General features: G+C 38.6%; 1 protein-coding gene across 1 annotated transcript in view; it reads left to right on the plus strand.

The window, feature by feature from the left end:
* Positions 1 to 368: 368 nt before the first annotated feature.
* ICE2 (interactor of little elongation complex ELL subunit 2) overlaps positions 369 to 11,211 on the plus strand; it is a 27,454-nt gene continuing 16,611 nt past the window's right edge. The window contains exons 1-7 of the mRNA XM_010294830.1: positions 369 to 394; positions 1,432 to 1,536; positions 4,300 to 4,567; positions 5,723 to 5,842; positions 7,524 to 7,658; positions 8,026 to 8,142; positions 10,528 to 10,687. Of these exons, the coding sequence (XP_010293132.1) occupies positions 4,361 to 4,567; positions 5,723 to 5,842; positions 7,524 to 7,658; positions 8,026 to 8,142; positions 10,528 to 10,687 (739 nt within the window). The 5' untranslated portion in view covers positions 369 to 394; positions 1,432 to 1,536; positions 4,300 to 4,360. The remainder of the gene's footprint in view (positions 395 to 1,431; positions 1,537 to 4,299; positions 4,568 to 5,722; positions 5,843 to 7,523; positions 7,659 to 8,025; positions 8,143 to 10,527; positions 10,688 to 11,211) is intronic.

The raw sequence follows: 11,211 nt of genomic DNA on the forward strand, positions 1-11,211 counted from the left end.
ACGCCTGGTCAGGGCCACACCTTAGTGAAGAACGTGGAGTCGGATGGGAGCCCACAGCCCGGAGACGCCTTAGGCACATTTCATCTCCTGGCGAGGCGGGACGGGGCCCACACTGGCACAAGCCTCGGCGGCGACGCAGCCCCCACACCCTCACCCCGTCCCTACAGCCGCACCGCCTGCCACAAGATGGCCGCCGCAGCCCCACCCACAAGCAGCTCGAGCCTATGCTGCCATTGGCTGGCTCAGAACACCTGATCCCGCGCGCCGGGCGCTCGGCTACGCTGATTGGTCAATTCCGTGAGGCAGGCTCGCGCGGCAGAGAGACGAGGAACCTGCAAATACGCTTGCCCGCGGGGTCTGTCAAGATGGCGGTTAAAGGGCAGCTGCTGACCTGGTGAGTACGTTTCTCTCTCACCCCCTAAGCTAGCAGGGCGCGTCTGAGGAGCGGGGGATGTCCCCTGGAGGGTCTGAGGAGCGGGAAAGACACTCGCGCGTCTGAAGAGGGAAGGTGTCCCCTCGCTCCGCCCTGCCCCGCCGCGAGGAAAGAGGGGCCGCCCTTCGAGCCCACCGCGCGGCGGGAGCCCGCATGCAGCGGGGGGGAGCAGGCGGGCTTAGGTTCCCGCGGCTGCCTGGCTCCGCCCTGTCGCTGAGGGAGGGCGGTGCGGTGCCATTTTTTGTCGTTCTCTCAGTGGCAAAAGGGAGGAGTGAGTGCGCTTTCTCTGAGGAAGTGTTAGCCTCTATGTTTATCTACCTTCAAAAATGAGGAACAATTAATATACATCCACACTATGGATTTGGGGCAGTGACGTTGTTCTTATTTTTAATATGAAAATCCCTACAGAGAAATAGTCCGTTTTTTTTTAAGGCTAAAGAGTAGAGTTGATTTTGATTTAGTTTATTTGTGAGGAAGACAGGAATAAATCTTTCCTCATGCCTTTGAAAATAGCCTGGAAAGATTCCTGTACGCTGGAAGGGCTATATTTAAAAAAAATTTTTTTTTAAGGCTGTTTAGAAGGTAAGGTCTGTGTAGAAGACAAAATACCTCTTTTCAGAAAAATTAAAACCAAGATTGTTGTATTTTTCTCAAAATTCCACAAGTTCATCACGATGTTTGGTTTTGATTAATGAACATCTGAAAGTGTGTAACTCCATTAGAATTTTTCACACCATATCTACAATTTATATCCTGTATTAATGAAATGGTTATTTTTGGACTGTGAAGAACATGTATTTTGCTATTGAAAACTGGTAGGGATTTGGACTGTATGTACGTAACCTCTGTAAAGAGTGAATGTGGAAACTGTGTAGATAGCCTTTTTTTTTTTTAAATAAATAATTCTCTTCTTTTTTTCTCAGGGACAGGTGTGGCCTTTAATATTTTGTGTATTGTAATGTTCTTGTTTTGTTGTTTGTGGTTCTTTTTATTATCAGGGATATTTCACCAAAAAATGGCAGTGAAGTATTTTTCTCACATGAAATTTATGAAAAATATTCGTTGGCTCCGAGCCTCTCTGAACTATGGCGTTTATCAAACAGGTATACTCTGTTATGTTATAATTTTGTGCTCGTTGTCATCATCCTGTTGATACATACCCTTACTGTTTTGGGGGAAAGCTGCGTGTTATTCAGTGTGCAAGGATTTGTTACACTGACTTGGTCCAGCAGTTGGTCTGTGCTTTACCTATTGTGAAACTTCAGAAAGCAGAAAGAGTCTAGGTTGGGACCTCTGCTCTTTTGTGTCTTTTGGTGGGGGGAGGGTGGTATTTTGGGGGTTTTAGGATGGGGTATGGGTTCTTTTCTGTGGGTGGTGCTTGGTTTTTGCTTTCCCTTATGTACCAAAGAGGGATGAAGTTTCACCCACGCTCTTAACTGGTCACGGTAAGGATCATGTAACCCATGAACCAGACCCAAATCTTCTTAGAAATTAGTGTCTTCCTCTCTGTTCATGTCTTCTCACTTTGTAGAAGGCTGATGAGAGTGTACATTGAAATCCTTTTTATTTGTGTCTTTTGTAAGTAGCCAACACTGTTTACGTAAATCCAGCAGTGTCTTAGGTGTAGTGGAGATGCAACTAGTTTCTTGAGTAATGAAGAAACTGTATAGACTGTTAGCTGAAGAATGGGAAATGAAATTATGTGAACACAGGTGGTACAGGTAGTATTGGTTGTGCAGTTTTGATGTCTTTATTTTCTTAAGTTGAAGAAGTAGAATCAACATTAGTTTCTTGTACTGAAAAGCATAGCTCATGCTGCTGGATTTCAGAAGTTGGAGGACTGTATTTATGCTATTGGGTTTTTTTAAGAAGTCATTAAACTGGTAAGGAGGTACAAGTGCCAAGTGTTTCATGGTAGATGAACATTCACACCACAAAGAATGTGGATTTTTTTTAAGCCTAGAGAGTCGAGTTGATTTTGAATTAGTTTATTTGCGAGGAAGACAGAAATAAATCTTTCCTCATGCCTTTCAAAATAGCGTGGAAAGGTTCCTGTACTTGGGAGACCAAGATCACTACTGTGCTCTTGAGTTGTGGAGTTCAGTATATAGAGAAATAATTTGTTGTAAAGAGGAGTTGCTTTACTTCTATGAACTGACACTTAAGAAGGTGCATTTGAGGGGAATACCTGTGTCTACATCACATGACTCTCTATTTCCCACATCTCTAGCTAGAGAAGGTTTTTCTGGTTCATCTCTGTGGGAGCAACTTTTCTTGAACTGGCAGAGATGAGCACAGCCCTCAGCTTACTACTGGGTACGCTGAATATTACTGTAGCATTCTTCCTTTAGATGATGTAGAAAAAGGGTTTCTGGAGCAGACATGACCACTCAAGAGTGGTGATTGTGTTCAGCTGTGTATGGTAGAAGTGGGCTTACAGCCAGAAGAGAGGTTGCAACCAGAAAAATTCAGAAATTGATGGAACTGGGTCGTGTGGCCATAGTCAAGAAGAAGCAAAATGGAGCCTGTTGGGGCAAAGGTGAAGGTAAAAGCTGGAGGAAATTTGTCAACTTTTATATTGGGGGTTTCTGATACATATTTACTAAAGTGTATGTTCTGTCACCATAGAAGCTGTGAAGGTAGGTCGCTGATAAAACGAAGGGGGAAAATTTAAGCCGTCAGCTCAAATAAAGTGTAATGCTGTAAATATGGACAGAAAAGCTCTGTCAGATTATTTTGGTTTGCACCCTGATGAAGACTGTGACAGCACTGCATACTGAAATGATCTTGATGTGCTGCCATTTCATTCAGTGCTGAATATAGCCAATTTAAGCTGCTAGAATTTCTTGATGCTCCTACATTGGCATATTTGAGTCAGCATCTTGTCGCTGTTGCAGATTAATTAAATTTGCCAGTTTGTGCCACAAGGATGGACACATTCTCATATTCAGAGAGACAGCTGTGAAGTATTATTAAGAACTGTGGACGTGATACTGCTGGGTTTGAGTAATACTTGAGATGTTTTCTACTCTGAAATTGTATCTTAAAAATATGCTTTTTCCAAGGTCAGCAGTTAATGTTAATTTTGTTAACCTTAAATATTTTCTCGCTTAAGAACAGGTATTTTAAATAGAGAAGGGCTAAGATGGCCTTCATATACTGGAGTTGTTTTAAGAACCAGCTTTATAATGTTACTACTTCGTTGTCATTAGGCAGCTATGCCCCTTGTCTTAGCCCAACATTCTTTTTAGCAACTGATTTCAGCATTGCTTAGAGTAGAAAATGAAACTCTTGAATTGTGCGCTCTGTTTTTAGGAATTTCTTCGTTGAAATCTGGAATTTCTATTGCTACAATTTAGTAGTTTTAACTTAGTTCTTTTACAGTGAAAGAAAGGCTTTTTCTAGTTAAGTCTTTCTCCTTTACTATCATAAATTCGACTTTCCTGGGTGTGAACTGTTTCTGAGCACCAGCCATCAGTGAATGACAAAATGTTGAGACTCTGTCTTTTCATTAATAATGGGTGTTTCCAGAACAAAGAATTAGAGTTTCATTTTTAGCTTGTGACCTCAACACTGAGTATAGAGACTAATATATAAACTATTTTGAGGAGGAAAAAAAAGCATTATTTTTAATTCATCGTTTAAACTAGTGGCAAACCTGTTGGTACTAAGGGTTAGTCTGATTGTCCAGGTGAAGTTTCAGAATAAAAAATTTCCTATAACATAGACTAGGAATTGGAATAGTACAGTATCTCACAGTGCATTTTACTGGATTTGAAGTTTAGGCTTGCATGACTGCCTCTACTAATTCTCACAAATACTAACATTTATGTGAAAAGTTCTTTCATTTATTACCTTTCTTTCAGAGAGGCAAAGAAAAATGTGGAGGTGTTGGCAAACTCTTCAGAAAACAGGCAGACTTGTAGCATGAAGGCTGCAGATCCAGTTGAAGCGGAAGCTAAAAGCACAGCTGATGATTACCCTTTTCCAGAACCTAGACTCCCCTATCCATTTACCTCTTGTTTGACTGAGAAGGAACAGAAAACATACTTATATCTGATGACTAAGTACTCAAAAAAACCCCACCATTTTCACCTTAATGCAGCAAGCAAAAGAGAATTATTCACGTATCTGGTAAGCGCATATGTGTACATATGAACATCACAGAGGCAGTCATAGAATTTTTTTTGTTACAAAGAGTTAAGGCAAATGTAGCAAAAATGTTTTTAAATTCAATTTGTCATAATTTCCTTCTAACATAGTATTATGAATGGTAATAAAGGTTTAAAGTATTCAGGATAACATTTTTAATATAAATCAAAAGTGTGTTTGGTTATTTCACTGCAAGTGGGTGGTATTTTTGTGTATTTTTTATTTGGGGTTTGGGTTTTTTTGGGGTAGTAGTCTAAACAACTGATGGTAAGTGTAGATCTTTGATAGCTGATCAAACACCCATCCACCCACCCCCAAAAAACCCTGCATTTTTTAGTGAGAAGGAACTTAGGACTTGACCTTACTGTGATTTTAGCATTTGTAATGGCATGTAGCAATCTTGTACAATTAAGAAGGATAGATTTTGATGTGATCTTTGACAGCACCCTGTAATGGGAACCTTCCTCATTAGCATGTGAGGGGACCTGTACGTTAACCTTCTATGTTTGCCATATCAGCACTTATGGGATTAGAAAGGCAGAAGTTCACACTTGCTGCTTACTCTCAGCAATGTTCTTTAAATAGTAAAAGGCTATGTCTCATGTTGTTTGGAAGGATCGTTTTAGTTGAACCCTGAATAATGTAATTAATCAGAAAGTTTTTGAGCCATTGCTTTTAGTTTCCCATGCTTCCTTCTTAATGCTGGTTCCCTTATTCCTTTATTTCCTGGGAATGTTGTTCCCAGGCACATCAGTACCTACTGCATTGTTGTTGCTTATAATGTAATTGCTTATGAAGTCAGAGCTCAGATATCTTTGTCATTCTGTCATGTAAACTTGCTCCAACAATGTCTTGTAACCTTTCTTTTTATAAACCACCAATGTATGATCAAAAGATGCTTGCTGTTGGGGGTGTTTTGGATTTATTTTTTTAAAGGAAATGGACCTTGCAAAACTTTTTTATTTAAGTGAAACTCTGAACATATGCAAAGACTTGCCAAATTTAGCAGCACGTGGAATCTGTGCCCTCCCTCATACCATCACCTGTACTACCTCTCTGGAAATTTTGCTAGTTGCATACCTAGCCTAGAGGATTCCATTCTGTCTTAAAAAACAGATTTTTATTCCTCCCTGCCAGCAAATGAAAGAAGTAGTAAACAATGAAATTGCAGAATTTATGAAATTTGCCCAAAATGCTGCAAAAAGCTGCTCACAAGATTATGATGCCATCTCTGAAGGTGCACTGCGTTATACTGAGGTAATTACCAATACTCTGTTTAATTCCTTCTCTTCTTAAATAATCATATTGGAATCATGATTAAGATGCATAGGCACTGCTCATGGGATCTGATGTTCCCTGAACTTCTGCTGATTCCATGTTGGGGTGAGACATGAGAAGTAGCAATTTCCCTTACGGTGTGCAGCATGGTTTGTCCTACAGTTTATTGTAGCCAATAAGATACGATAGTAGTGAGGTCAGTGAATACAACACTAAAAGTTTTAGTCATCAATTAGGTAAATGACATTGTTATATTTGGGAAAGGAGAAATTACATTTCAGGTGTGCTTTTACATTAACAAGCTGCTCCTAAATATACACTACCGGACAGAATGTTAAGCTTTCCTCCACAGTGGCATGTTACAAAGTCACTTTAATCAGAGGTTACTCAGGCTTTAATCATAATCATCTGCAAGTTCATGCTGTGGTAGATATCCACTTTGATGAATCTAAAACCAAACATGAATGCAACTTTATATATCTCTCTTAGTTTAATAGCTCATTTCAGGAAAAGAATTCCAGCATACAGGTTCATTAAACTTTCTGATCAGTGGGTTGACTTGCACTTGCTTGTTTTCCACATAGTTTCTTGACTTAATTGAAATGGCCTACTTATATACGTTCGTTTAAAATTTCAATCTTTTCTAGTAAGTGCCTCATCACCTTCTTTTTCAGAATAAAAAAGAAAAATAAATGTGTTCGCTAGAGAGTGGATCACTTAGTTAAATTCAGAAGGTTTGGTTCTCTTTCACCATAACACTTTACTGCATGCTTTTTCATGCACAAGATAAACTTGTTCTCTTGTTAACAGATGATTTGGGCACACGTGAGGGGAGAAATCTTGCTTTTTTCCTAAAAATTGGTATTGACTTTGTAACTTTGTATCTTATACTTGTGCCTATTTTTCTAGGTGATCTTGTCTCGTGCCTATTTTTCTAGGTGATCTTGTCTCATTACAAAATGTGTCTCCAAACTTGTAGTACTATTTATAATTCAGTTGATAACCTGAGTCAAAAATGAAATGGGGGCACATATTTTGTTTTAAACAATACTTGCAGAAATAACTCATTCTGATTACTAAATAAAACCTAAATGTCTTAAATACATAATTCAGATAACAGAAAAAATTATCTTTGGATCTAGAGTTGACAGGAAAGCAAATTTCAGCACATACAAAATGTTCCTGTGTCTTTGCCTCTGTGGCTTTTACCTAGGCCTAGTGTAAATTAGGTAGTAGCACAGAAAAATACTAGTCCCTCTAAAAGCCAAGGTAAATAAACTAAAAAGAAAATAATTACGTGGTTTAGCACAGTTCAAACTGTACTAAACTTTTTTTTAAACGGTTGGTCTGAGCCTGTGTGGATACATTGTTAGCCTTGCATATGAAGGAGGAGAATGAGGAGAATTTAGAATATGTTTCAGTTCTGATACCAGGGATTGTAAGATTACTATAGAGTTGTACTGGTATCTCTTAAGTTTTTTAATACTGTCTCTAACTGGAGAAGTTGAACTCAAGTCTGTTAGCAGTAATTTCCTAAATATACCTGTATTCTCTACAGAAAGTGTATGCAAATGCAACTTGCAGTTGCAGAAGAAACTTTTTACAATTAAATTCTTATGAAAGATACAAATGCATAAACTATTTTTTCTTTTTATGTTAGGAATTACTACGTGCTTGTATTGGACATGTGCAAAAGTATCCTGAGTTTTACACGCTCCAGGAGATCATGAGTATCATGGGAGGAAAGTTTCATACACAGTTGACTCTTAGGCTGGAAAAAAACCTTCTTGTAATGGTAGTATCTTACGTATGCGTATTGTTTTGATGTTGTTTTCAAATAAGTAGAATTACATCTGGATTGTGTTATGCAAGGAGTCGGGTTTTTTACAAGTAGTATTCAGTGCTTAGGTGTTAGGGGTTGTAATTTATAACTAAAATTGCTAATGAATATGCAAATTAAGTTATTTTGGTAGTAAGGCTGTTAACACCCTTCACTGTATGTTTGCAATAAAAAGACTACATTAATAGTAATATTTAAATTTAACAATAGCTTTATAATGCACCTGCACAAATATCTAATATTTTTCCTTATAAGAAGTGCAATGTGGAGCCAGCATGATTTCAGTGAAAGCTGTTTTCTGATACTGCTTCATTTCTTCAAGGGTACGGCAAGACGTGGTAAAACAGATTTCCCTACCATGCCTGTTCAACTGCCCACGGATTATGAAACTGTTACATCCATTATAAGTCCAGAAAAAAAGGCTTCTATTATGCACAATGTAAGTAACTTTTTAATTGTAATTTTTAAGGCATGTTTTGTAGAGAAGAGCAATTCGGTCCTTTTATGTGGCAGCATTAAGTTTCTTCATAATTTTTTTTTCCCTAATGTTACACATCTTGTAGCATACTGTATCATTATTTGCTTAGTATTTCATTTATAGCAATCATACTGCCATCTTCAAAAGTTGAGTTAGTACCTTTTGAACCTAGTGCCTCTTGAAAGGACTTCCTCTGTTCTCTCAATGAAACATTAGAGAGCTCCTTAAATTAGAGCACACTGTCTGTGAAATCTAGAATTGTTTATTACAGTGGTGTTCCTTTTAAACTTTGCAATTTCAAAGCTGGCCTCTGTGTTTGTGAGTGTGTGTATATATGTGTGTGTGTGTGTATATATATATAGTGTATATATGAATGCATATAGGTGTGAAGGCTTCTGATTTAAGAAAGAAGTCCTGAGGATAAGAAGAAATACTTTAGATTGTCTAGCTTTATGAAAAGTTGATTAGATTAGCTTCCCCTGGAAATTTCTTTTGCTAAACAGCATAAACTAAACAATTTTTAGATTTCATTCCATCTTAATGGATGGAAATAATAATATTAAATAAAATATCTAATGTTTCTGTTTGTGAGAAAATCAATGAGTTTTTCATTCTGTAGAACTCGTTTTTTGTGACTGTTTGTTCTAGATAATTTTTTTATCCACTAATTTAAGGAGTTTGTTCACATACCAAAACCAAAACTTTTAACAGGGGCACTGTGATTGCAAAGACACTTTTGCTTATGAAAGTAGCAGAGGTGACACAGCAGAATGATACATAGCTCAAGACATGTTATAGCTACAAACAGAGTATTTCTCATGATGTCTCAGGTGGCAGAAAAAACAACACAGCTAGATTTTTTTCTTATTTCTCTCTCATGGTCCTCAGTGCTCCTGGGCTTCCATTATCTCTTCCATTATCTTTTTAGTCCTTGACGTTCTCCTTCCACCTCATGCGCATTCCTAGCCTCTTCTCTTCATGGAAGCCTGTACTCATAATGTTTAGTAATTTTACTGTTTCAATTCTGAATTTGTATCCTTTATGTTTTTGTATTTGTTTCAAGATTTTTTACGTGCAGTCTGTATTCAAACGATTGTACAATTTTAGCCGTACCTTCATGTTAGATGTCCTCATTGTACTATTACTCATAGAAAATGTGTGATATATGTGTGAGTGAATCTTTCTTTTTTTTTCTTCTGCAGTGCACTCCCATATTTCACAACCATCCAAATTCCTATTCAACTTAGTAATTCAAATTAACAGGAATGAACTGAAAGGTGGAAGTTAAGAAGACACATAGAATCATAGAGTTGTTTGGGTTGGAAGGGACCTTTCAAGGTCATCTAGTCCAACCCCCCTGTAATGAGCAGGGACATCTTCAACTAGACCAGGTTGCTCAGAGACCTGTCCAACCTGGCCTGGATTGTTTCCAGGGATGGGGTATCTACCATCTATCTGGGAAACTTGTGCCAGTGTTTCACCACCGTCATTGTAAAAAATTTCTTCCTTATATCTAGTCTAAATCTGCCCTCTTTTAGTTTAAAACCATTACCCCTCACCCTGTTGCTACAGGCCCTGCTAAAAAGTTTGTCCCCATCTTTCTTATAAGCCCCCGTTAAGTACTGGAAGGCTGCAACAAGGTCTTCCCAGAGCCTTCTCCTCTCCAGGGTGAACAACCCAAACTCTCTCAGCTTGTCCTCACAGCAGAGGGGTTTCATCCCTCTGATCATTTCTGTGGCCTCCTCTGTACCCGCTCCATCAGGTTCCTGTCTTTCCTGTGCTGAGGGCTCCAGAGCTGGATGCAGGACTCCAGGTGGGGTCTCACCAGAGTGAGCAGAGGGGCAGAATTGCCTCCCTCGACCTGCTGGCCACGCTGCTTTGTATGCAGCCCAGGAGACGGCTGGTCTTCTGGACTATGAGCACACATTGCTGGCTCGTGTCCAGCTTTTCATCCACCAGTACCCCCAAGTCCTTCTTGGCCGGGCTGCTCCTGATCCCTTCATCCCCCCGTCTGTACTGATACTGGGAGTTGCCCTGACCCAGGTGCAGGACCCTGCACTTGGCCTTGTTGAACCCCGTGAGATCCACACGGGCCCATTCCTTGAGCTTGTCCAGCATCTTCTCATGAAGCAAGGTGGATGCATAAGATTCAGTCAAAAACCTTGAGGGGAATTTTTTGTTTTTTTGATTTAGTTTTGAAGCTTGGTACTGTGGTGGTATGGGGGGGGGGCAGGGGGGGAGCGTGGTTAATCCATGTTTGTTTGTATTTGGGGTTTTTCTTATGAATTTAAATTTATGTGGGTCTTTCTTAAAAACCTTTAAAAATTTAACTTTTTTTCTGTTTAGGATATTAGTTCAGATTCAAATGCAGAAAAACTTGCTTTGAAATACTGTCCTCAAGTTGTTTTAAATAATCACTCGTTATTTACTTTACTGAATAATCATGGACTAAACTACAAGGAACAATGGGAAATTCCAGTTTGTATTAAAATGATCCCTGTTGCAGGTATAGTATGTTTTTGTTATAAAAATTACGGTCTTGTCCATGAAGACCTTTATATATTGTCATAACCCTTTTCAAGCTGACTGAAGAACAGGAAATTAGAAAATCCAGTCAAACCAACTGGAGGAAGGTAGTCTGGTTTAGTTCACATTATAATAGAATAGCTTAATTTTGTTTGGTTGTTTTTTTTTAAAAGAAAGAAGCTAAGGTTAATGACAGTCATAATTATTAGCTCAGATTTTTGCCCTTCCTGAAGAAGCAGCATTTTAGAATGCAGCTATAAGAAAATAGTTTCTCATATGTACTTTCATGTTTTTAATTTCAGGAATCAAAGTAAGTAATAAAATTTGACTTACTTAGTTTACACATTTTAAAGGGCAAAAATCAGAATTAATCGTTTTCAGTTGTCATCTAGTAAGGAGTCAGGGACCTTTGTGTTTTAGAGAAAAGTGTTTAATTTAATCAACTTTATTGTAAAAAATGAACTTTAAAAATCCATTGCTATAGTTTGTCCTCTGTTCTCAGCA

The sequence above is a fragment of the Phaethon lepturus genome, unplaced genomic scaffold (genome assembly GCF_000687285.1).
Source record: "Phaethon lepturus isolate BGI_N335 unplaced genomic scaffold, ASM68728v1 scaffold15549, whole genome shotgun sequence".
In the NCBI taxonomy this organism is placed as follows: Eukaryota; Metazoa; Chordata; class Aves; order Phaethontiformes; family Phaethontidae; genus Phaethon; species Phaethon lepturus.